Source organism: Acanthochromis polyacanthus, chromosome 5 (genome assembly GCF_021347895.1).
Source record: "Acanthochromis polyacanthus isolate Apoly-LR-REF ecotype Palm Island chromosome 5, KAUST_Apoly_ChrSc, whole genome shotgun sequence".
In the NCBI taxonomy this organism is placed as follows: Eukaryota; Metazoa; Chordata; class Actinopteri; family Pomacentridae; genus Acanthochromis; species Acanthochromis polyacanthus.
In genome coordinates this window covers 7872465-7900077 of record NC_067117.1, presented here as the reverse complement: position 1 = coordinate 7900077, position 27613 = coordinate 7872465, and the positions used below count along the sequence as shown (strand labels likewise).

The 27613-nt window shown below is 40.6% G+C and overlaps 1 protein-coding gene across 2 annotated transcripts in view; it reads right to left on the bottom strand.

The window, feature by feature from the left end:
* ppp1r16b (protein phosphatase 1, regulatory subunit 16B) overlaps positions 1-27613 on the bottom strand; it is a 108549-nt gene that overhangs the window by 15123 nt on the left and 65813 nt on the right. For both annotated transcript variants that reach the window (XM_022203509.2, XM_022203421.2), the window contains exons 3-5: positions 23038-23108; positions 10369-10514; positions 8287-8390 (exon numbers count right to left, since the gene is read on the bottom strand). In XM_022203509.2, the coding sequence (XP_022059201.1) occupies positions 8287-8390; positions 10369-10514; positions 23038-23108 (321 nt within the window). The remainder of the gene's footprint in view (positions 1-8286; positions 8391-10368; positions 10515-23037; positions 23109-27613) is intronic.

Sequence of the window (27613 nt, the reverse complement as noted above, 5' to 3'; positions counted from 1 at the left end):
GATGTAACTTTCATGCTGGCTCTCCTGTCATTTTTTGGCAAAGAGGTTTGAGGAGTTAGGTCCAGTTCAAGCTCAGGTGAGCCTGTATGTCACCAGCACTCTAAATTCCTCCTTTAATCGGTCGTCTCGCTGCCAGGTAGGACTGAACACTGTGACCGCCACACTTCAGTGAAGAATTTATCCTCCCACAGCTCGGCAGTAATGTACTGTGCTGTCCAGCAAATTGAAAGAAATGTCAGATTAACAATGGTGAAAACAGCCCGTCAGTCAGGACTGTGACTCTTCTATTTTGGCAGCGTGTCACCGACTGAATATGTGGCTTAACTTGGAACTGAATCAGGTGCACGAGGTCCAAAAAGTATATCAAATCAAATCAAATGCTAAGCAACCTTCAGCTAAAAAAAGGATCGAATGATTTTTAATTGTTTCCTATTTGAAAGGTTAACCATCCTTAAAGTGAAAACAGCAGGAAATAAAAGCTCTAAGTTGGAATATTTAGAGGTGTTAGCTATTTAAACACAAAACCACCTTCTTTTATGTGGGGCAAAAGCTGCCTAGACTTCCTTGAAATAAGTAGTGGGAGCAGACAGGTATCACCTTCCTCTGCATATTTTACTGTTGACCTTTCTGGTGACACCGAGTAATAAATTGTGGCGCGTAAAGCTGAAGGCAAATCTATCCACTCATCCTGTGCTCCTGCTTCTGGGCGGCTATTTCTGAGTCAAAACCTTGTTTTAATGTCACAGGTGCCCACTCATGTGTTGGTCAGTGATTGTGAGTATTTGCAATCAGAGGGTGTTTAACCCTCCTGTTGTCCTCATTTACGGGCACCAAAAAGTATTGTTTCCTTGTCTGAAAAAAATCCAAAAATTCAGCAAAAAAAATTCCCCAAATTTCTGAAAATTTGCAAAACCTTCCCGAAGAAAATTCCAATAATTCCTTAAAAGTCTCCCTTGAAAGTTTTATTTTAAAAAAGAAATCCCCCAAATTTGGCAAGAAAATTCTTGCAAATATTTTCAAAAAATTAATAAAAATCCTCCCAAAAAATGAGGACAACAGGAGGGTTAAAAGAAGGGTGTCTGGGGGAAGTTGTCCTTGCCAATCATTGCTATCTGACACTCACTTACCTTTATAGTTCCACTCACACTTCCTGTTTTCACCAAAGACTGAAGCTCCAGGAGGAGCCAAGACACAAAAGCCAAGAGTAGTAAATCAGACAAGGGCTATAACTGGTTATTATTTTCATTACTGATTGACTTGTTGATTATTTTTAAGTGGATTAGTCTATAAAATGCCCTTCACATTTTCCTGCAAAAGTTGAGTTTTTCATTGCCAACAGTTTGTAATTTTACAGTGATATAAAACCGATAAAAGGCACTGGTCTGTGGATACAATGCTGTGCCTCGCTCCATTACTGCTTCACTGAGGACGTTAAAACTCATTTTAAACACACAAAGTGTGCAGACAGATAAATTAGATCATGTGTTGCCTGACCAACAGTTCAAAATTTACATAAATATGTTGAACTTACAGTGATGCATTTGAACAGCTGGAACAAGCAAATGTTTAACGTGCTTAACAAATGACAATTAATGATTGTGCCATTTTCTGTCAGTTGTTTTTTTTCAGCATTAAATTGAACCGAAAATCTCTTTAGAGGACTAACAAACACCAGGTCCATTTTAAACAGCGCTCTACAATCTTAACCCCTTCAAGTGGGTGCCCTGTTTATTGATTCTTATTGTAAAATAAAGAACTATCGCTGCTGCATCTTAAAAATGATGTGCACTGTTTTACACACTGCTTTGTGCTTTTAAACGATATTTCATTGGCCAGTGCTAGAATTGGTGGGTATTATGGGGTTAGCTGAAGTTTATCTTCCCTCCGTCAATGCAATTTTGAATTTGACTGGGCATAAAAAAAACTGCATTATCAGTGTCAGTTGTGCAGCCAGTGGTTTGACAAGTCTGCATCCCCCGCTCTATTTCACCCCTTCAGTTTCAGCTAGACCGATCTCCTGCTTATCACTGCGGCTCATCGCAGATGAACTGGGCTCTACAGGGGAGGATCAAGGAAGAGTCAGCTCAGTCGATGCTGCATATCAAGTGCTGCGTGTGTGTGTGTGTGTGTGTGTGTGTGTGTGTGTGTGTGTGTGTGTGTGTGTGTGTGTGTGTGTGTGTGTGTGTGTGTGTGTGTGTGTGTGTTCTTGTACTTGCTACATTGTGAGGACCATTTTCTGCATTTAACTATCAAAGTGAGGACATTTTTACAAAGTGAGGACATTTTGGCCGGTCCTCACTTAGAAACACCCATGTTTGAGGGTCAAGACTTGTTTTTAGAGAACAGGTATGAATTGAGGTTTGGTTAGGGTTAGGATTAAGTTTAGGCAATCAGTTGTGATAGTTAAGGTTAGGGTAAGGCTCTAGGAAATGCATTACGCTTATGGATGTCCTCACTAAGATAGAAGTACAAACGTGTGTGTGTGTGTGTGTGTGTGTGTGTGTGTGTGTGTGTGTGTGTGTGTTCTTGTACTTGCTACATTGTGAGAACCATTTTCTGCATTTAACTATCAAAGTGAGGACATTTTTACAAAGTGAGGACATTTTGGCCGGTCCTCACTTTGAAACAGCCATGTTTGAGGGTGAAGACTTGTTTTTAGAGAACAGGTATGAATTGAGGTTTGGTTAGGGTTAGGGTAAGGATTAGGGTTAGGCAATCAGTTGTGATGGTTAAGGTTAGGGTAAGGCTCTAGGAAATGCATTACGCCTATGGATGTCCTCACTAAGATAGAAGTACAAACGTGTGTGTGTGTGTGTGTGTGTGTGTGTGTGTGTGTGTGTGTTAGAGAGAGACTGCCTGTGTGCCCAACACTGCAGCTTCTCTGGAGAGACGAGTCTTATCCACCAGTACAGTGCTGAGAACATTACGGGAGCAATTAGCAGCGCTGCGCTCTCTTTGATCAGCTTAATAATCATTCTTCTCACCTACTGTACCGCTATCTGCATTCTGCAGCACGAGAGATCCTATTGTAAGCAGAGAACCTCATTTTCGAGTGTCTGTTTTCCCCCTCCGAGCCCCCACCGTCTCTCTCAGTATGCGATTCCAATATTGTCTCACATCCCGCATGCAACCCACACAATGTGGTGTCATGTGCCCTATTTGTGCTGTTTAAAATTATTAACCCTGCTCTTGTTTATGATACAGTACTTAAAATAACAGGGCTTCTTTGACCTTTAATTATCCAGTGAAATGCGACTGAGCACACATAATGCTCTCCTGCACCGCCCTGCTTCCATGCAGCCTTCTTCTGTTTACCACCAAGCAGCTCCAACGATGCATTTGAAATGTAGTGTTTGCTGAAGGGCACCTTAACCGTGGAAAATTTTACAGCGTCGTCTTGTTTGCTACTACTTCTTAAGCATGCACACACACTGCATCAACAGCAGCCCACAGCCTCACACGTGTAACCAAACCTGTGTGAGTGCATGAATAGGCGACTAGTCTGCTTGGCCCAAAATAGATTACTCTGCAGGTAGTTATGGTAGCTAATCTGGAGCTAATATTTGTCTATGAGACTCAGAGAGAAGCATGTGAAGTGATTTGTGTGATAAAACTAATGTTTATTTAAAAAGCTTTCGGAGATTTCTGCTGTTTGCCTGGATATAGTATTTAAACAGTCAAGTGTTTGTTGGCTCTCCACAGCAGAGGTGGAGAGGACTTCATACGGTGAAAATCCATTTTTATTGGGTTTTTAGGTTGTTAGGACCTCAGCAGTATAAAGCAAGAGCTGTTAAGATATGAAGATGTTAACCTTTGGCATTCCTTAACAGGAAAATTCTTACTGTTAGCACGGCCGCGCTGCTAATATGGCTGACATTAGCTTTGATGGTATGCCCACAGTTCAAGGCTCTGTGGAAAAAAGCTGAGCTACATTGAGAGCAGGTGGAAATTTCAATATGATGTGACTGAGTTTGCCTGCTAAGGGTCAGAGATGATCAGGCATTTTTGTCACACACATAGTTAAAAATTAATTCTGGATCAAAACTTGGAGTCTTCAACAAAGTGTTCAAGAAAGAGTCTTCAAGTAGTCTCCAGAGTCTGATGCGAACTTATTCAATACAAAGGCTGTAAGAACAAACATGAGCAAAATCGTCTTTTATAGCCATGCAAATTTCTTCTAAACACTCCTCTTTCATTCTGGAAAACAACAACCCATCGTCCTAAGACCCAATCAGGATGCCCATAAAGTGACTGAATCAAAAGATAGACCACCTCCTCTTTTATATTTCTGCTAGGTTTGCATTATTTCTGCTTGGCTCAGCGTGACCTCGGTTTCAACTCACGAGTGCAGATGTAGAGAGGGCATGAACTTCCTGTCTTGTGTCTTATATGGGCTCCATAGGCTTGCACTAGGTTGCTGCTTTCCACAGCATCATTCATTGTACTCTAAACTTCCGTTGACATGTTGGGTCTCCCAATCTTACCTCTGTTAGCTCTTAAATTTAATTAACGCATCCCATTTGTCTAATTCTATCCTTTCTTCAGTCTTAAAATGCCACAACAATGAAACCAATAAACAACAACTGGATGTGGGTTATTGTGATTTCATTTTCCCAGTTGTGCTTCAGTGCAACCCAAGCTTGGCACGTCTTTATCTGCTTGCTTCTCTCCTGCTCTCTGTGCTCATATTAGCTATGTTAAATAGAGCGGCCAACACAGACAACAAAACAAGTATGAAACGGTGACTGAAACACAGACAGACTACAGCTGAACCTGCAGATACTTTAAAGCCATTTCCAACCTGTTGCTCTCCACTGCTAAACTACTGAGATTTTAGCCGCACGTTGTCTAATAAGCTCACCACACACAGGTTAAAAACACGTGTATATTCATAACTGAGAGACGAAGTTTGCAGCGACAGAAAGTCCTAGGCCTGTCAATCACTGACACAGAGAGAGTCTTCTTCCTGAAAGGAGCGTGGACAACTCAGCTGCACTGAAAGCCACAGACGCTCAAACAGCCCTCTCACAACAGGGCTAAAACTAGGTTGTTTTCTGTGATGGTAAAAATGAACCACCTTTGCAGTACGTTGAGCTGAGAAGCTGAAATGAAAGATAAATTCTGGGGGCATGTGAGACTTTTCTGTGACCTTTATTTCAGCTTTAGATAAATGACCCAGCAAGAAAAAAGAGCTGAATTTCACTTTGAAGGAGAAACAAGTTTGGCTCCACATTCTCGTGTCTATGACAAAGTCTGCAAAGAGTGCTCAAATCTACAATACTGACCTCCCAGCACCTCTAAAGTTCGTTAATTGGCATTTCAGGTTTCATGCCTTTAATACAAAAACTTAAAAAAGGACAATTCAGCATTTTATGGAGGTGCCAGAATATTCTTTGGCTGGTAGCTGGGACTTCCTGACGTCTCCATTCACCTGGCAAAGGCTCCTAGTCGTGTCTCCTTGTGCATGTTTTCAGATTGGTTTCAATTCCATTAAGCTATCTGCCAAAAAAGAAAAAAAAGTGTATTTCCTAAAATGTCGATGCATTCCAATAAACCACCACATTTTAGCAGCCAAGTCACACTACAGCATTCTTCTACGCTGAAAAGCCCCCGCAGCCAGACTTTGTTGCTTTGTTGCCAGCTGTGTGCACACATGCCAGCCTGTAGATGTAACTGTTTACCCGAAAACAAAAGCAAAACATTGACAAGAGCTGGTGCTAAGAAGGTTGATTTCACTCCAGGGTAAATAAAGTCGTCTATCACTCCGATTCTCTTTGTTCAAGAGTTTTTTGTATCACACAGACGCACATCTGAAGTGCAGCACGAGTTCCTCGTCCTTCATCACCAATGTGCATTTATGTATATATGTCAGTGGTGATCTCCTTGAACTCCGTCTGCAGCTGTTTAGCAGGACGCAGCATGAATATACAGTATCCTAATCTGCATCCCGTCAAGAGAATTGAACTTCTCAGAGCTATCCGGAGTGTCAATCCTGTAAGTGAGTGGGATACAAAGTGCTTTCTGAGGTCATGACTTCACTGCCATCTTCAGCAATCTGTTCCTGTGGCAGGCAGGTTTTTAAGGCTGCCAACTGCTTCAATCTGCAGCGGTTAAGGAAGATTTACATCTTCTTTATCTAAACTGCAGCTGAATGTTTGCTAGATCCATCTCTCCAACAACAACTGCCCATTCACGTTATGGTTTATAGAGTAGTAGCACAAGTGTCTAAAGTGGTTGAGAGGTGGAAACTTTTGATAGATTTTCCAAAAGCCAAAACACAAGAGCGAAAGTCTAAGGAGCTGCTTGAACTACATGTTTGTCTGCTCTACGGTAACCTGCAAATGTTACCCTGCTCTTTTCCAACACCAAGGAGCACATTGTTGACTAACGCCATTACTTTGTGGCTTATAGTTATGTTAAACAGCTGTGTGGTATTTCATCATTTTGTGAATGCTGCTACTGTTTAACCTGCGGGTTAATTTTTAGTCTTTTTTAAATATCAGCTCGCAGATCAAATCAGAAGTCAAAGCCAGCGTTTTTCAGCTTTATCAAAGATATCAAAGTCAAACTCCTCCGTCTTCTTGGCAGGATTATAGCTAGTCAGAAAGGGCCAGGAACAAATATTCCAGTTGTATTTTTTTTTAAATGCTGCAGCTAGGCTCCTGACCGTCGCACATAAACATGTATATCCCGGCATCCTTACATAGTCTACCTGTTCAGGAATAGCTATAAAATGTGATGTCTTGTTTATAAGTGCTTGAGTGGACTGGCCTCAGCATCTCTCTCAGACTTGTTGCACTTTTTCCACATTACTTGCTTCAGGTCATTAGACAGACATCACGGAGCTAGCCCGGCACTGAAAGTCAACAAGGCTTTCCCAAAACTATGTCACAGCCTCATTCGTCTTATCGCACTGTCAAATTCAGTACTAGTCTCTAAATCTCAATCAAAAACATATTATTACTCACTGGCTTTTCTGCTTTAGATGCAGCTTCAATGTCTGAGGACGCAGTATTTTTTTTTTCCCCTTGTAATTTATCAGACACTGATTTGAATTCATTTTGTCGCAATGGTTTTGCTAATTTATGGTTTTTAATGGTCTTATTAGATTTGAAATCTGCCTGGTGTTTGCTCAACATATCCTGTGTGTTTAAATGTGCTGTGTACCCATCAAGTACCCATTCAACAGATGTAAGGTTTTAAAATGCGTACCATAAACATTAAAAAGTCAGGTGCAAAGAGTCTTTTCAATCCGTCTATTGGGAAAAAAATATATATGTACAGTTGTTTAGAAAGACTGCTTCTGTTTGAAATCAAGCACCCATTGTCTCAAAACTAAGCAGGAATTTAAACGGTAAATGCACCACAATGGTTAGACTGTAAGCTGCATACGTGTTGAATGTTAACCCTCCTGTTGTCTTCATTTACAGGCACCAAAAAATATCGTTTCCTTGTCTGACAAAAAAAATCCAAAAATCCAGCAAAAATATTTCCCAAATTTCTGTACATTTGCAAAACCTTCAGGATGAAAATTCCAATAATTCCTTAAGCTTCCCTTAAGTTGTATTTTTTTAAAAATCCCCCAAATTTGGCAAGAAAATTATTGTAAATATTTTCAAAGAATAAGTAAAAGTCTTCAAAAAAAAATCCAAAAAATATCTAACGTGAATAAACTTCTAATAATTTCTTTAAGAACATTCACATAAAAATCAACCAAAATCCAGCGAAATTCGCTGGATTTTGGTTGATTTTTATGTGAATGTTCTTAAAGAAACATTTTTAACATTTCTTTTTTTCCCACCAAAAATGTTCAAAGATTTCCCAAAAATGTTGAAAATGTGGACATCAGAAGTTTCACTCTGAAAATATGTAGTTTCTTCCACATTTTCAAACTTTAAAACGGGGCAATTTTGACCCGCAGGACAACACGAGGGTTAAACAGATTGCTGGTTGTCCTGGATCTGTCCTCTTCAGGGTGTCTCAAAAAACCTTGTACAAGAACTATTATTGTTCAAAAGCCCATATTGATAAATTGATAGTGGTACAAGCGACATCTAACAGGCATAACACTGATGAAACACGGCAGCACACCCGGTATTACTGTGCGCGGAGAAGTGACGTTATCTCCCTTATTCAATCTGTCTGCAGGCTGATAAGTTCTCAAATTTATTCAAGGGTGTGGAAAAAAAAAAACACTCCTATGAGCAGAGAACTGCCGTCTAACAATTCTGTCCACGGACCCCAGTGTCTGCCGCTCTGCCATCTCTTTAAGCATTCATACTCTACCTCTGTTGGCCATGGCTGTCTCAATGATGTCCAGTGTTGGATCGTCTTCACATAGGTCGTAGGGCATGTTCCCATCAGAGTTGACTGCCAGCAGATCTGCGCCGCTGTGGGAGACGAGCAGATGAATAATTAAACAAATCTGTAATGTTAATCTTGAGAGGTTAATAAATGCTCCGAACGTACCGTCTCCGCGGTTGCCGTGAGGACAACACAAGGGAAAGTGTCTAATATATCATTCTTAATGGCACCATCTGTGCTGTGCTCAGAAGGGTAAAAATAACTGAAATAACTTTAATCATCATATTAAAACAGGCCCGCGTCTCATGTTCTGATCCGCTGCGAGACGCAAAAAAAAATTTCTGGAAACTGCTGATCTATGACTCAAAGCGTTGGACAGACGTGACTAAATCAATCTCAGTTTGAGCATTAATTGATGATGCTAATTAAATTCTTTCAGTCCAGAGCAAGTTGGCCTGCATTATTAAGCTGCTTTTAATCATTAATTTCACTGTGGATAATGAGTCCAAATGACAATATGAGCGATTTGCTGCATGTCAACAGATGGCAGCACTGTGTCTGCATAATGTGTGTGTGTGTGTGTTTGTGTTTCTAGTCGCTGTAATTCTGCCCTCCATGCACTAAAGTAGAAACAATATGGCTACGTAAGTACACATGCAGTGTATTCATTTGTCTCCATTGCCTCTTGGCATATGCACTTGTGTTTTGCCATTATATCTTCATTAGGATGTAATTAAACCCTAATAAAATCCCATCCAGTTAAATCCTAATCAAACATGTTCACAGTGGCTGTACTCACATAAGTCATCTTTACTTATTTAACATATTTGCAGGTGTTCCATGTAATGAGGACATTTTTATTTGCCCCAGGAAAACCTGGGTCAGTGTAATTGAATTATTAACAACATTTGCATAACAAAGATGGAAATAGCTCAATCTGTGCCATTTGTACATCATTATGTGTCCTCCGGCTGGACATAATTCGATAATATGCTTTGTTGACTTTGGCTGGGATCACATTAAGATGATGGGATGATATCAGGTTGTTGTTTCACCACTTTCCAAATTAAAATGTGATGAATGTGTTTTTGCATACAGTTACATTAACCACACAGACACCGGAAAATATCCCCCAAATACTGTTTGTTGCTGATTTTGCCATGTATGTTCTTTGCTTCTTTCAATTAACTGGAATAAGAAGAGGTCAGTGTCATTTCCACTGTAGCTTTAAACCGTCTTCCAGACCTTGTTTATGTATTTTTTGAAGCTATTACAATGCTTTCTCTTCTTTTAATAGCATGGGCTCGCCATTTCCTCTGCCGCTAGGCACATTACCATCAATTTTTGCGGCTCCAGGATGCATCCTCTGTTGTTTTTGGAACAGTGAACCTCATTTCTCTTGCCCAGAACTCAATTAAAAAATAATTCAAGCTCCCTACAAATTACCGTTCGTGGCCCACTGGGGACAGTGGATGCAATTATACCTGCACATTTTGTCAGCAAGATAATACGATGCCTGTTAATTTCAGACTATGGTGTGAGTACGTGCTATCAGGAAAAGCGTTGGTGGAGGTGATCGGCTCTGCCCACCTCTTCTTCTTCAGACAGCTATTGATTATATGAGGCTGCTGGTCAATATGAACTTTTAACTTCAACTTCCTGCAGAATCTGTTGAATACCTTCAGCCTGAGTCAGAGTTGCAATCAATCTATTAGGTTGTTTCTCTGTACTTTTTTCCAAACTAGTTAAAACACAGAAAAGGTGTATTTTTTTCTCAATACTATGATTGATTACAGTGAAGCGATCGATCGGTCGGTCGGTCACCTGCTGAGCTGAATCAAACCTGATGCTTCTCAGCTTATCAGGGAGCTTACCATTTCTCATTGCATGCATGGTCTTCACAGTGAGACTAAGTGCCATCACTTGTTTTCCCTGAAGCTTGAATGAGCCTAATAATATACTTCATAACAACACACTCAGACATTCATGGGGGTGGTTTTTATCTGGGCCAAGACAAGAGGCACACCGCAGGAAATCCAGGTGGAGCGAATCTGCCTGACTTACTGTGCGATGAGTATCTTGACGAGTCCCGCGTGGCCGCAGGTAGCAGCAGCGTGCAGCGGTGTCCATAGTTCATTGTCCTGAGCGTTAACGCTGGCTCCTCGGTCCAGCAGGATCTTCACCATCTCCTCATAGTTGTCTATGCAACACTGTGTGAAGAGATGAAGAGCAAGAGAGGAGAGCACAGTTAAACCTGAATACATAACTCAAATTCCTGAATGAAAAATGGAAGTAAACTGACAAGGAGGTACAAAGAAAAGAAAGAAGAGTTAACACTTTGCAGCGTCTGCCGTTTCCCACTCAGCCATCAGCTAATGTGACAAACTGGTACGGTTTCCACTCGTATGAAGAAATGCTATGCAGCTGAAAAGGAGCTCTAAGTATATTCATACTGTAAGTACTCAGCTGTGCTGCACTGACAATCTATGCTTCAGCACCCTAATCAGTGCAAGAAAGGGATGAGAAAAAGACTCATTTGTCACCAACAGCACTGACGAACAAGAAGCCCATAAAGAACTGGAGCTGTATCTCTTGAGAAGTCTTTTAACAGCATATTGTAGGGTGCAAAATTGAGAACACATTAAGCCAATTTGGACACAGTCATTCTGACATCCCAGCCGCTGTGTAGGCTGCTCCCTGGATCTGAGACAAAACTGGAAGTGCACCCATAACTCACACCCATTCACTGAGACACAGAGACAAAGACACAGAGGGACAGAAAGTATTTTCCTTGTTAAAGTGGGTGTGATTATAGGGTGTAGAGGATGGAATATTTCCATGAAAGCCATCTTGCAAACTGGCTGCTGTCAGCAACAGCAGTTTTCTCCATCAGAGCTAATTGGTGCGAGCGTGGCAGTGCCATGCCGTTGAACAAAGATAAAGACGACTGAGAATAAGTGCAGATAGAGAGAAGCGAAGCAGGAACAGGCTGCAAAATGCAGATATAAAGAATGGGATTACTTTGACAGAGTAAGAGATTCAGATATAATCAGAAAACAGAGTATTCAGAGCAGAAGCCTTGTTTCCAAAGTCAGCCAAAGCCTCTGTTATTATTTGTGATTGTAAAGTTGTAGATTTAAATCTGGTTTATGACATTTTTAATCCAACATCCCAGCACTTTAGTCTAGAACATAGTAAAGCAAAAATCCAGCTTCTACACCTGCATGTTATTTCACCAAAGAGCACCTGAACGTTGTAATTCTGTAGTTCTGTTTTGAAATGAAATGAGACATCTGTCATGATGAAAGTCTTTCCTGTCAAAACGACTGCTGACAATCTCATTATAAAGCCTGAACGTACTTTATTGAATATCTAAACGAGAGGACAATTTAAAAAAATAAATGGAACAACATCAGAAACAAAATAAAGATAACAGGGAATAAAAGAGCGAAATAAATACATTCATTTTGTAAACCGCTTATCTTCTTAAGGCTCCCGGAAAGCAGCAGTCCATCCCAGCATGCATTGTGAAGGAAGCAGGGTACACCCGATGACAGAAGTGACACACAAGTTTCTAGTGGTTTAAACTTTCTAAACCCCTGACTGCCACCCAACAAACCATCAAAACCTCTGTGCAACATTGACACAGTAAAAATACCATTTAAACTTTATAATTCTGGTGAAATTTATTTCCTCATCGCTTGTAATTCTGTGTTTTTAGGCTCTGCTTTAAGGTAGATTGCAAAATTTTTTTAGAATAAGCCAAAATTTTCATTTTATTGATGATTTTTCAATAGTTGGACAAATCTATAAACCAAAAATACCAAATATCTGTCTCCAGCTTTTCAAACATGAGAATTTTTTTTCTGCTCTTGTTTATTTAATGCCATTGCAGATTTAGGCCTTGTCCAGACATTTTCTAAAAATGTTTCTCCTTCGATGTGTTTGGCCTTTTGTCTGCATTAAAATGCAGTTCCAGCTGTCAGAGTCAGCCCACGTGTGATTTCCTCCTTGCTCGGTGAATCATCGTTGATAACCTGCAAAAGCCGATAACTGTTTTTAATCAGGCTTATGAGTGACCGATGTGGCTCTGGAGTTAAAGTTATGTCGCTACCTGTTGCTTTTGTAGGCCCCTAACAGCACTTCTATGGTGTTTTAGCATTGTCATGTTTGCTTTGTTAAAAGGAAAGAGGACAAATCTAGTTTTAAAAAAAAGACCTGTGTACACATTGACTATCGCTGAATATCTGCAGGTTCGGTTCTACTGGTTGGACAAAACTAGACGTCACTAAATGGGGAAATTTTGGCAAACTGTGAAGGACTGTGGTGGGATTTTTCATCGTTTTCACGCAAAATGATTTCTTGCAAAAAATAAATGGAAGACTAAATGATTAAGAAATTATTAGCTGCATATAGAAATCTATGCAATAATACAAAACCAGGATCAAATGAGGTGCGCTATTTAGTTGTGTGGACGTTCCCAAAAGATAGGGCAGATGCTGCAAGGACAGTTTCTACAGCCGACATTTCTCTCTAATGATGCAGTAATATACAATCATTATCTTCAATAAAGGGACATTTGATAATCTCTGCCATTGTCCTGCATTATCACATTAACAGTCAGAAATAGGAGAGATTATAAACTAGTTAACTGAGCACAGAATTAAAATAAAATGTCATTTCCTGTTCCACTTATTAACAAATACCACACAACAAAAGGCTGAGAAAATGAATGACGGAAAGAGCTTCTCAGCTTTTCCATTTTGCACCACATTGTACATGCTCACCATATAACAGGTGCAGAGACAGGATGTGTTTTTTCTCGTTGTGGATTTACATCCAAGGTGAGGTAAAGTGCGATCTCTACAGACTTTCTAGTGTCTGAGAGTAGGAGCAAGAGCAGGGCAGACAATGATACAGACAGAGGCACAAACATGAATATAAACCAAGTAGATGGAAATGCCAAGAGAGAGAAGTGGGAGAGCTGATGATGAGATAGATGAATGTCACTTTGTGAAGCGACAACCGCAGACTCTGTTCCTCAGCGCCCTGAAAGAGTCGCTTACATTTAGTTCCTTTTTTAGGGTGATTTTAGAACAATTAACCACTAGCAGAAAGTAGGTCTTTACCATATTTTTGGCACGATTAAGGACATTGCATATATTAGCAAACAGCAAATGTGACAGTTCTGACTATCATTGTTAGTACTAACTATTAATGTCACATATAATCAAACCAACAACTACTAAGTGTGGCCATGATCGAAAAACATCACCTTCTGTACCACATCCAAGTATATTCCTCCTGCCTTTAAAACAAAACCTCAATCTCTGTTCTCCATCACCTGCACTCCATCTGTGACCACTTATTTGCTCTCTGATTAAACTTTAATCTAAATGCTTAAACAACAACAAAAAGAGACCTTTAGATTGAACTGATGCGAGTGGAAACTCAGTTGTGAGCCAGTTCTGGAGTTCTGTAGCTTCGACTTGCAGGTCTGCTCAGATAAGGCAGCTCTGACACGAGTGCGAGGGGGGGAGCACATAAATTAATATACAACACAAGAGAGGAAATGAAATTACTGCACAGATGCACAGGACAGATAGCAGGAAGACAGATAAGAGGTGAAATAGAAAAAAAAACAAAAAACAAACGCTGACTGAGTGGAAACCGACTGGCTGACAAACACATCCTGTGAGAAACATTTCAGCCGAGGTGAAGATCGCCAGGTGTAAAGGTTTACACTGAAGTTTTGCAAGAATGTTTAACTGCAAATGATACCGTAATACTGCAAATTTCATAGTTGTCCCTGTGCGTTGCAGTCTGGAACTGAAAAACAGTTGCTACGTGGTTATGAACTGTGGCTGCTTTTTACAGACCACAGAAGCACAGCGTCTGATCTGCAGGAAGCTTTGAAGAATACGTGTGACACATAAAATGGCAGGTACAGACCTGAAAGAAAACAGAAAACACAACAATCAGGCCATAGCAACCTTGTTTTGGACACCTGAATCACTACCTACTTTTTAAATTAAATCCAAAAAATTGAAATACATAGGGTGTTATCTGCTAGTAACACGGCCAAAAATAAAACAGAGAAAATGCTGAGAGGTGTGAGACTGATGGAGCCTAGAGGTTTGTTGACAACTAATACCTACTCAGTCTTCACTTCCCGTAAATCAGCACCAAAAACAATCAGTTGAAGTGCATATATGTAAATGTTGAAAGAGCACATTCATGCTAAGATGTTTTTGCTGCTCAGTTTGTTGAGAACAGGATCTTTTGATGGATAATAGCAAACTTCACATACCCAGATTACTTGGTTGCTAAATTTAAAACTTGTCTCTACTTGTGCTAGAGCTCAAAAATACAGACACCTGTGGTTTCATTTGAAAAGTAAGACAAGAAGGTTGAGTGAGACAATGCTAGACTGAATATGAAGCGAAGCAAAATAGCAATTAAGCCGCATTATTAGACTTTGGCAATGTGGGTGCACAGTCCTCCACCAGTTTTCTGTTATCTGTGGAATTCTAGCTTTTGCCTACAATGTTGGACTGATCTGTTTGGAAGTGGAAGAATTTAAAGCATATGGAGAAATCTCTGATATATGAAAAGGAAAAGAGCTACATGGAGCTAACAGCAGGCAGGCAGCGGGGAAATAAAAAGAAATACATGAAGGCTGCAGTCTGGAGATCCTGGACTGAGTCGCAGAGCACAGGAGGAGGTGAGCTCAGGGGTTTCTCTTTTTGATGCAAAATTTTTCTGAAGAAATTTGCAACAGACTCGGTGTGAAAGAGTCATGTCTATTGACTTGTTTTTTTTCCAGTATGTATCCAGTCATTCGGTGTCAAAGACCTTTACTGTCAGTGATGCTCAGACAGTTGATAGGTGACAGGCAGAATAAGCAGGAAAGAACAAAGCGCCTTTATGACCTTCTTAGAAAGGCTGTCAAAAACAGAAGTGGTTCTCTGTGCAGGCTGCTTTATGCGTGTCAACTACGTCCGGCGTTTATGAAGAATAGAAAGTGGATGCAAAGGAAAAGACAGACTAGCGTGAGCCACTCATTTGCTTATTTTAGTTTGTGCGTGTGCATGGATGGAAATATTAAAACGGCAAATTGTGAATTCAAGGAACAACCTGTTTTCTGTTAATTGAAGACATGATTCTAGAGAGACGAACAGCTGCATAAAAATGACGAGAACAAGACTCTTCAATGCATTATGCAGACATTCATGTACCAGCTCATCTCAAAGCTCCAGCCTGCAGCAGTGGCATGGCAGATGTCGTCAGAAAAACCTAAGAAGCCGCAGCCTACACACTTGCCAACAACCAAGCTAATCTCCTAACCGCCTTCTGAATAAACCCACATACTTCAACCCACCTGCGAGCTAACTACTAACTAGCCCCTGAGCTAAACACAATGAAGCACGCAGGAGAATAATGTGCTATTCATGACGCAAAGTATTCACACAAGGATGGGAGTGTGGCTCATACAAAGCCCCAGATTATGCCTGTGCGGCTGGAAAACAACGGCAACACTCTTGCTGGGATTTGTCTGTAGGCTGAGAGGACCGCGGTTCGGGTTGAGGAGCAAAATGACAAGGAAATGAGGCCGAGATATTTTGCTCTGAATGGCTGACATTTGATCAGGGCCAGGAAGGCTGCCAATGACAGAGCTGGCACCTGAAATGGAAATCTTCGGGGGTTAAGTCAGCAGAAGCAGGAGCAGGTGGCTGAGAGTGCAAGAGATTACAGGTTAAAAGTGACAAGAGCTGAACAAAGCATTACCAAATCACGAAGAGTGAAGGGATCCGAATGAACCCGAGACGTCGAGTTCAGCCGCTCAGAATCAGACCTATTAGCCTAAATGAAATGAATGTGGGCTGCGGCAGTCGGTGGAGTACAATGTGTACCTGTAATGATGATTTCTGGGCTTGTAGCTCTATTTAAACCTTTTCCTTTCTTACCACACATGCTGTTAAACATTAAATGATCTCTCTAAAAAATACATGAGAGCATGCTAATAAGAAAAAGTGATGGTTAATACTGAATGTGTGGAGCCAAATGTGAGAAGATGATGCCGGCAGGTCTGAGTCCTCCAAGACTGAAGTAATGAAGACCTGAATAACTAATGAAACGGGCTGGAACCGCACACGAATGCAAACTTCACAGCTCAACATGATCACATCCTGCAGAAGATTATCAGTCCGCGTCATCTCTGCATCAATTTTTAAGCGGTTGAAAGACTGAAGTAAATGTTTTTAAATGTGATTCCAGCGCTCGGGAGATGTTCTGGGTCATCGTGCCTACTCAGCCACACCGGGGTCCCGGAGCAAAACACAGGAGCTCTGAGCCATAAAACAGCTGGGGCTCGCCCAAATGTGGGACGACACGAGGAAGGTGTGTTTGGAAGCATCTGCTGGCAAGGAGATTGTCTTCCTCTACCTCCGAGTGCTTTCAAACCCAAAATATCCATGTACACCTACAATATCTCCCAGGCAAAGCAAAAACATTAGTTAGAAATCCTCTTGACAAAGTGTAAAAAATGGCTTCTGCAGTGTCTGATATATGAAGTGCTGTGAATAGCATGTATTTTTATTCATATACACACGTGGACAAAATTGTTGGTACCCCTCAGTTAAAGAAGGAAAAACCCACAATTCTCACTGAAATCACTTGAAACTCACAAAAGTAACAATAAATAAAAATTTATTGAAAATTAAATAATCAAAATCAGCCATCACTTTTGAATTGTTGATTAACATAATTATTTAAAAAAACAAACTAATGAAATAGGGCTGGACAAAAATGATGGTACCCATAACTTAATATTTTGTTGCACAACCTTTTGAGGCAATCACTGCAATTAAACGATTTCTGTATTTGTCAATGAGCGTTCTGCAGCTGTCAACAGGTATTTTGGCCCACTCCTCATGAGCAAACAGCTCCAGTTGTCTCAGGTTTGATGGGTGTCTTCTCCAAATGGCATGTTTCAGCTCCTTCCACATATGTTCAATGGGATTCAGATCTGGGCTCATAGAAGGCCACTTTAGAATAGTCCAACGCTTTTCTCTCAGCCATTCTTGGGTGTTTTTGGCTGTGTGTTTTGGATCGTTGTCCTGTTGGAAGACCCATGACCTGCGACTGAGACCAAGCTTTCTGACACGAGGCAGCACATTTCTCTCCAGAATGCCTTGATAGTCTTTAGATTTCATCGTACCTTGCACACTTTCAAGACACCCTGTGCCAGATGCAGCAAAGCAGCCCCAAAACATTACTGAGCCTCCTCCATGTTTCACCGTAGGGACAGTGTTCTTTTCTTCGTATGCTTGGTTTTTGAGTCTGTGAACATAGAGTTGATGTGCCTTACCAAAAAGCTCCAGTTTGGTCTCATCTGTCCAAAGGACATTCTCCCACAAGCTTTGTGGCTTGTCAACATGCATTTTTGCAAATTCCAGTCTGGCTTTTTTATGAGTTTTTTTCAGCAGTGGTGTCCTCCTTGGTCGTCTCCCATGAAGTCCACTTTGGCTCAAACAACGACGAATGGTGCGATCTGACACTGATGTACCTTGGCCTTGGAGTTCACCTTAAATTTCTTTGGAGGTTGCTCTGGGCTCTTTGGATACAATTCCAACGATCCGTCTCTTCAATTTGTCATCAATTTTCCTCTTGCGGCCACGTCCAGGGAGGTTGGCTACTGTCCCGTGAGTCTTGAACTTCTGAATAATATGAGCCACTGTTGTCACAGGAACTTCAAGCTGTTTAGAGATGGTCTTATAGCCTTTACCTTTAAGATGTTTGTCTATAATTTTTTTTCGGATGTCCTGGGACAATTCTCTCCTTCGCTTTCTGTTGTCCATGTTCAGTGTGGTACACACCTTTTCACCAAACAGCAGGGTGACTACTTGTCTCCCTTTAAATAGGCAGACTGACTGATTATGAGTTTGGAAACACCTGTGATGTCAATTAAATGACACACCTGAGTTAATCATGTCACTCTGGTCAAATAGTTTTCAATCTTTTATAGAGGTACCATCATTTTTGTCCAGGCCTGTTTCAATAGTTTGTTTTTTTAAATAATTATGTTAATCAACAATTCAAAAGTAATGGCTGTTTTTGATTATTTAATTTTCAATAAATTTTTATTTATTGTTACTTTTGTGAGTTTCAAGTGATTTCAGTGAGAATTGTGGGTTTTTCCTTCTTTAACTGAGGGGTACCAACAATTTTGTCCACGTGTGTATGTATGTATACAGGAACCTTTAATGCTCTTTTTGTGCTCCTGGCTCTGTGTCGGTTGCAGCTACAGTCGTGGTTTTCTCCAGGTTTCTGCAGCAGGGTGGCTACGCATTTTCAGATTGTCTTTTTGAGCTCATCGCCTGTGACAGCTAATTTTCTCCCTCCTTGTCATTAATTATAAACAGACAGAGAACACTCTCCAGCCTAGCAACACGAGGGCCACAAATGAGAATTTCAAATTCTCCATTCAGAAGCAAGACAGATGTCTTGTCCACTAATACGTTACAACCTCCACTTCTATTCAGGTCAGTGCCGTGGGCTTTTTCCTCTAGAGTGGTGGAGAACTCGCAACATACGTTTTCTGTTCTTTCAGCCTACAGCTCCAGCAGCTGCTGTGCTGCTATGATGACGCAGTGCATAGCTTAGCAGACTAACATCTACCTGTTGCAGCTGTCTGCTGTCAGTTGGGACAAGAATCAAAAATATGTGGAACAACTGGAAATGTAAGCGGCTGTAGTTTGTGTTTGTGTTATTGGTAATCTGTTGGCTTCTGCTCCTGATGCAGAAAACACAGAACACAAAACACAGATGAGAGTGGAGTCAAGTAGAGTCGTGTTGCATCAGGAGTCACAAGCCGTGCTTACAAGGGTTGATCGAAAAGTTCTGGGAATGTTCACAATTCACATGCATTGAGAGTGCCATGGTCACGCATCATATGTGAGTAGTAACTGTCAGGATGCATGTCACTAGTAACACTTCAACTTCTCCATGGACCACAAACAGCAGCAGAGAAGAAGCCTCACATTCAGTGTCAGTCGGCAGCCCTGGACACCAAACGCTTCATCTCTGGTAACGAGAGGTGGATCTGCAGCTCCCAATGAGGGAAGAAATATCAGTTCTAACAGCAGAAAACCTTTGGGTGTCCAAAACTTGACCTGGTGCATCAGGTAAAGACTGAAACGAGAGCATGCTTGATGTTTAATTTGACATTCACACGGTTTTGCACCACAGGTTAGTCAAGCAGGGTCAGACAGAGCTCTACTGCAATGTCCTGAGGTAACTGAGGGAAAACATTTAGCTTAATGCTCTCACAACTCAGGCTTTTTTGGCCACAACAACACATTCATTACTCTCCACCGTGCCCTACTCACTAGATCTGACTGGCTGTCATGACTTCTTATTCTTCAACAAAGTGACATCCAAGTTGAAGGGTCGTTGTTTTGACCTAGTTGAAGAGATTCAGTGATCATCACAGATGGTGCTTGACATATTTCCATAATGGCTCGCGGGGAGCGCTACACAATGACACTATTTGATGATGACTGTGACAAAATTGTTACGGGCACAGTCTCAGAACTTTTTAAGCATCCTTCTTATAAAAGCTTGCATTGTTTGTCATACTCAAAGGACCTTTGACCATTTCATATTAAAGCTAACCTTTCTATGCTAACCTTTCTAAGCTAACTATTACCTATGGCCTTTGCATAGTATGTTGTACCTCATCTCTGACGCTCAACATGCTGTTCGTTCTTGGAGGACTGCACGCAACTGTGTCTCCAGATCATCTGTATTGGTTGAATACCCATAATCCTTTGCTTTGCAAACACATGGAGCTATGTGGATGTTCGTTCAGGTGTTGTATGAAATCAATCAGGTGCTGAGCCCTGTAATCGTAGTGTATTGTGGTTGTTGTTTCAGTAGCACTCATCAGGAGATTTGGATGCTTCAGGATGAAAGATACCATATTTTGTTTATTTGAAAGTTTGAAAACATTTTTAAATGACAGCGTTAGATGAGGAGATCAATTACATTGCCCCAAAAATTAAATAAGATATAACAGAGTTAGAGAACTTTAGTTTTTAGGTTTTCTCTTGTTCTGAGCCCTGGAGCATTAATCTTCTCATTTAACTTTCAGAAAACAAAACATCAAGCAGTAGGCAACAAAGAAAATAGGCTTGAAAGTAACGAGAACATGTAATGGTGTTGCACTCAACTGTAAATGTGAAAAGTTATTAAAACTTCTAATCATCGAAAGACAGAAAAAAAGAGCACCAGAGAGAGAAGCTCAAATCTTGCACATCGCTTATGTGAAGTAGAACTCGTCCATTTGTCTGCTGGATAGTATAATTACACAGTGCGTTTGAACATAACCGACCGGTTGACGCCATGACGTCAAGCTGCACAGTCGCAAAAGCTGTTCTGTCAAACAACCGAGCCTGAGTGTTCTGAAGTGGCACCCTCATGTTTTTAACAAAGCGGTTTCATTGAAGTAAAGGAGAAATGAAGTTGTGGTTTGTGATGCGGTGCTGGTGACAGCTCAGCTTCATACCCACTCATACAATCACAAACACACTGACATGATACTGATCATCCATCACATGATCCTAACTAAAGCGTTCAACGGGCTTTCATGAAAGATTCACAGGAATGAAGTAGCAAATACTGAAGTGTATAGATGTGTGATTGCACAGCAGGTGTGTGTGTGTGTGTGTGTGTGTGTGTGTGTGTGTGTGTGTGTGTGTGTGTGTGTGTGTGTGTGTGTGTGTGTGTGTGTGTGTGTATACGCGTGGATTTCTTTCATTTACTTTATCGGTGTTTATTTCCGTCTGAGGACAACAAAATGCAGGTTAAGACTATAAATGCATGTGTATGTGTCTCTATGTACTACATGTATAGATGAACATCCTTTGTGTGTTTGTGTGTGTGTGCAGAGCATTCATGCAGTGAAAAGGTCTCATCTTGAAGACACTGTGCAGGCTGACCCGTCCAAATAGCAGGTTATCAGGTACACACACATTCAAAGCCAAAAGGTCGATCTGATCGCATGGCAGCTCGCTGCTTTTAAAACACCAGCCACACCGGTGGTGACTGATGGACTTCAATTTTGTCTTCCCCTGTTCATTTCACTGCCTCCCAGCAGGAGACTGAATATTAGGCTTTGAACAGCCGAGAGGGAAAGAGAGATGGCCGTGTTAGCCGAGGCGGAGCGAAAGGAGGCGAAGGAGGAGAGAGGACATAAAGTGTCAGAGGAATAGTAAAACTGCACAGAGACAAATGAGAAGAGAGACGCAGAGAGGAGAAGAAACTAAAGTTCTAAACAGCATCACCCAATGAAATGTTCACAGATAAAGCGATATCCTTTGGGGCATCGGGTTTGTTTTCATTTTACATTAAAATGGGACTTCACGTCTGAGGTTAAGATGACTTTATGTCTACCACACTGTAAACAACCCATAAAGATGCCATCCAGACCGTTGGGGGCAGAAATAAAATCCAGAATTTACTCTTCGAGCTACTTCAGCAACTGGCATTTCATTTCAGGAGGGACGAGCAAAAACGGTACAGTCAGCAATAGCAGCATCCTCACAGATGCCCCGCTGCCTGAGAAATCAAACTTTACACAAAATAAAGTGCTCTCCACCACTGGAGAAACGTTTTAGCTCAGCGGTCAGATCAGCTCAGGCTCTGGTTAATGCCTGTGACAGACAGCATTTCAGGATTTAGGTTGGAGTGAAATAAATGGTTCTCTCCTGGCGAAAAAACCTGTTTGAATCAAAGGTTGGTTGATTTGTTACCAAATGAGACGTGCAACGATCAATTGTTCACACACACAACTGAGCAGATTTAAGTGAAAGTGGCATTGATTTGGATGAAAATAGTGCCTGATATCCTCCATCAGCTTCCTATGTCAAATTTCCACCCAATACTGAACTCATTTCCTCACTATTAAAAATCGTTTTTTCAGTGTCAAAAAAAATTTCAACACTCCTTTCTGCACAAAGCCTCTAATTCATGCCCCGGCAAACTAATTAGGAAATGATTTAATTACATTTCAACAAAGGCTGAGACGGTGATGAAGCTGAAGTTAGAAGGGAGCCATGATGTTTTAGTACTCAACCAAGAACCCATCAGATCAGTCAAAAGAAAGAGATAATAGAGTGAAGTCTAAAATATATAATAATAATCTAGTTCTCTTTTATGTCATGTTGCCCTGCTTTGAGAATGGCTTTGCTATTCGGACAGGGAAAAAAAAAAAAAAGCCATTGGAATGAAACAGAATTGCCATGATTTTTGTTTTTCTTTTGGTAAATGTGGTGCATTTACAGCATGCGGTGCTTTTACCCAAAGCACTTTAAGACAAACTCATGATGCCCGTTGAAGGTCTAGCAGCAAAACTTTGCAAACAAATGTACTTTTGAGAGTTAGACAGTAGGCAGGAGTCTTTTTGAAACCACACACACTGATCATCAGGAGCAATTTGAGGTTCTGCTCGAGGAGGACGCAGGCAGAAAAAGTCAAGAATCAAACAGATGAGATGAGAAGACGTCCTAAACACCCAACTGACAATCCGCCCAGCTACTTTCTTTTATCATTTTCAATCTGAGAGAAGTCGCCGACATCAGTTAGGCATCAGTGGTTCAGTTTCAAAGAAAAACACCGACTGATGTTGACCAAAAATCAAAGAGACAAACCAGAGGAGACAGGTGATCTTACCTGATGTAGAGCGGTCAGACCGTCTTCGTTGCAGAGGTCTGGACTCACGTTGTTCTTCAGCAGGTAACGAACTGATGGAAAAACAGAAAAATAAACATAAATGCAGGTGCAAGTTTCACATAACTGCAAGAGATACTTTCATTTAAACGCTGGATTTCCCTCAGTTTGAGGGAGTAGCTTGAACAACTACTTCTCTCCTCACAAATTAAACCCCACTTGCAGTTCTCACTCCGCTGCACGCTTCACTTGCACTAATAAAAGTCGATTCTGTGGCTGAGAAGTGAAAGATGCTCAGTTTCCTCTCCACACTTGAGAGTCAAGAGGCGCACGTGTTGAATAACGATTCGGTTATTCAGTTATGATCAATATTTCAGGATGAATAAGACGCTCTGGCTGCTGCACACAAAACAATAGATGCAGGGCGAGAGAGAAAAATACCATCCCACACAACTTAATTCCTCTAAATTGCTCACACAGCCTGCAGGTGCACTTGCACTTAAGCGTTTGTTGCCAGATGACATCACCAATCAATCTGCAATCCATTAATCACGTCGCATCATTGTGATGCATCTCGGCAGGAACTTCAATCTCTAAAATCATCAGCTCTGCCAGGATGTTACCCAACTGCCCTTGGAAATACGGATGAATGGGTGACGGGGTGAAGGGGAGGTAGGGAGGGCTGGTGATGGAGGATGATGTAATAATGCTTGGGATTACACTGTTTGTCTGCTTCCCAGTCCAAACAGATAAACCCTCCGCCTGGACCCTACTAAAAAAAAAAAAAAATCTGTTCTCATATAGCCTGAACGCTAGACATCTGCCCGACTGCTAAACCTGCCAGGCCTGAGCAGGAAGCGGTGGTGGCACGTAGGACTCCTCTCCACGTCATTATCGTCTCCTCTTTTTGGCAGCGCTGCCATCTGCCTTTATGTCACCCAGACAAAAAAAAAATAAAAACACAGAGCGAGTGGATAAACCAGGTTATGACGCTGACAGAGGGATGACAGAGATTTTGGACGAGAATGATCGCATCTGTCTCTTGATCTGGCACAAAAATGGCCCCGTACACATTAACTCGACACACCACGGACATGCGCAAAATATCGGACACAAACAAACATGTCCTTCTGTTTGTATCTGCTTAGCAAAAATCCTCACACAAAACCGATTATTGTTCTTCCCATCACAACAGTGGAGTCAAAAAAATAAACTGCAAAATTATCTTACATAAACCACATTTAGGCCTCTTGAGAGTCACTTACTGCTCTTTTTTCTTTTTTTCTTATTAGATGAAGCATGGACCAATAGAAAACATGACAATACATACAATTCAGGCAAATGCATTTTATATTAAACATGTTTGAACAAAAAACTGATCTCTTTATAACACGTGAGATATATTTCAATATAACTGTCAAGCAATATCACAACATACTTTTAAAACATTGCAAAAAACACAAAAGATTAGGCTTATTCCCACCAATGACTGTAAGGCAAATAAGCATGGCTGTACAGTGTCATCAGTTATACATGATTGTAATAAACTATTCTAAGAAACCAGAAACAAAATCTGCTATAAAACCTCAAAGAAGAAGAAACCAAACTTTGACAGGCTAAAGAAGTCTTCAGGAATTGTTTACTATCCTAAAAGTTAGAAGTATTTAAAAAGAAAGTGCTTCCATCTCCAATTAAACAGATTAGGTCTTTTTACAAAAAGTCAAAAACTATTACTAATGTGCTTTTTTTGGGTTTTTTTTTTAAATTTTGCCATTTCCATTAACTTTTTCTGATATGATCATTCAAAATGCAGATAAATATACATAATGAAAACACGGCTACTGAGGGATATCTTAGGATTCTGTGTGTAAGCTCACAAACTTATACACAACACAGCATCAATCTAATACTCAGGACTGCACTTACATCTTTAAATATTGACATAATTACACTCAAACAATGGTCATCTTTACCACAAGCACACCGTCTGTCACTGCATTATCTCTGATTTAAGCTCAATTCTGCTGCGTTCTTCAGACTATAACACACTGAGCTATACAGTCTTTTACATTCTGCAAGGACAGCATGAATGCTGCATGAGAGGAGAAACCCTGGACAACAATGTTCTTAAAACACTTACTGCTCATCCAGGAGTTTACCTCAATTATCCACTTTGGAGTAGCATTGTAACATTTTTAAATTCTCTGCTCTGTTTTTAATCAGGACGCCGTTTATGTCTATACAGTATCATCCATCTATGCGGCTGTTTTCAGTACTTGCAACTTTCGACTGACTTTTGCACAAGAAAGTCGGCAGCAGATGGAAAGCGGGTACTTGGGGAGGAGCTGCACCTGGCATGTTTTGGCACAAATCTTCCCAAAGTTAAGAACAGCACAAGTTCCCAGAGGAGCGCCCGTGATATGAACTGCATTTTTTTTGTGACAGCTAATAAAGAGAAAGGAGGCAGGGGGAGCTGCAGAGGGAGGTCATGACAACAAGACGAATACAGGTGGCAGGAGAAAGTTTAGTATCTATGGAAAGTGGGGGTGCTGTAATTTTTTTCCCTGTAAGTGAGTGAGGATGGAATGGAAGCGCTCGTTTAATAATGACGGCTGGTCATTACAGCAGCACATTGTGCAAAATGCGGTTGAGTGAGTGCTTTTGCTACAATACGATAAAAGTGCAGCCATTATCGCCATCACGCCAACTTCCTGAATCCTATTAGACCTTGAAAAGGCTTCTGATACACATCATTGTCAACACTGTCTGTTTGTGATGCTTCACTTTGTCAGAACATTTTCTGCACTATCGCAGAGATCTACACAGGAGCCCAAGCAGCAGTCGCCTCCCCCGACGTCGGCCGTCTTTAAAATCCGAGGCCACCGAACAACACAAAAACAACACGCCGCAGCTGTCTGCAGCTTCATGCACTCCTGCAAGATATAAGCGAGGAAGAAAGGGGAATATTACGGCGAGTGCTGAGAGAATTAGACCCAAGGTTACACGGTGCAAGCTCAGTCTGACTGCATCCAACAAATGTCACCCGGCATCTCTGCTTTCCTCTGTGTGTTTGCGGTGCGCTGTTGTACAACCAACAGTGTTCAGCCTGGATAGTAAACAGCAAACCTCAAAGGAACCTCAGTGCCAACATCACCTCTGCAGCTGACATCCCTGCATCCTCTGTGATTTTGGCGTAATTAGACAGAGCTTTCTGGATGTCAAAATATGAAGAGGGCTTTCTCAGTGTCATGTTTAGCTGCTTAAGGGGTTCATAGTTAAACGGCTTGCAAACTGCATTTAAATAAAAGTTTATCTGAGAGGATGTATCAAGCACAATAAGTGGCAATGGTATATGAATTCTTCTCTTTATTAAAGCCTGAATCATCAGACATCAGTCACAGAAGAATGCCATACTTCAGAATGTCTTTTCAGTTGCATTTCGAGCCACTGAAAAGGATTTATTCAGGTTTGTCGTTGCGTAACAAATTTCAAGAGGCCAACAACGCAATTAAGCAGCTACATCACCAAGCAAACATTCCTGCTAAGTAACAAATTAGGCAGATAAATGCTGATGTGCCCTTCGTCTTTTGGAACTGTTGAAACAGAGAAAAATAAACTGGATTTAAATTAGCAAAGCATTCCCTCCCAGTCCCACTGCAGCATTATTTAAGGCAGGCAAAGCTAAAAGCTGTGTTTGTGCACTAATTAGAGGAGAACAGAAACCAAACAAAACACGCTATAGCGGTTCACTTTTTCATTTGTTTGTCCAGATATACTGTACATTCAGTCAGGAACCAATTTAGACCTCGTCACTTCCTGAGATGCATTTAGCATCACTAGCAAATCAAATGCAATGAGCCTCTAATTTATTCAATCCACTGTTGCAACTTCATTTGAGAAGTTAATTTGCAAAAACTATCCCTGTTTTTTATTCATTTTCATAAATCATGTTTTTATATTTTATACTCCAGCAAAATGCTTTGGATTTAGTAAAACTAAGTTACTAACCAAAACACTAGCTTTTTTTTTTGCAGACTTAAAGTTTCACATTTTCTGTTTTGAACAAAGTCATGTTTTAAGTATTTAATTAATAATTAATAATTGAGATTCTGAGCATTCTTCAATGTAAAAACAAAGAGGTAAATACTACTAATAATAACTTTTTTATATTGCAGAACAGTGTTCACAAAATGCTTTGACAGTCAAAACATGCAACACAGACAATCATAAAAGATATAGGAGACAAAGCAGAGCAGTCAATGAGAAATACGCAGTAAAAATGATAAGAAATGAATATTTAGCTAGATAAGCACTCACATTAAACAAAAGAATTAGGCAGTTTAAAAATTAAAGAATGAGACTGAGGGGTAAAGTCAGAAATTAAACATAAAAATAAAAAAAATCAGAGAATTAAAGAAGCAGAGAGATGACATTACACCAAAGAACCAGGCAGCTAAAAGTAAAATAAAACGAGAGATTATCTAAAATAAAACTAATTTTAAAAAAAACCTTATGACTAAACAAAATAAATTCAATACCAAATCAGACAGAACATGATAGCCACTTGTAAGATCGATGT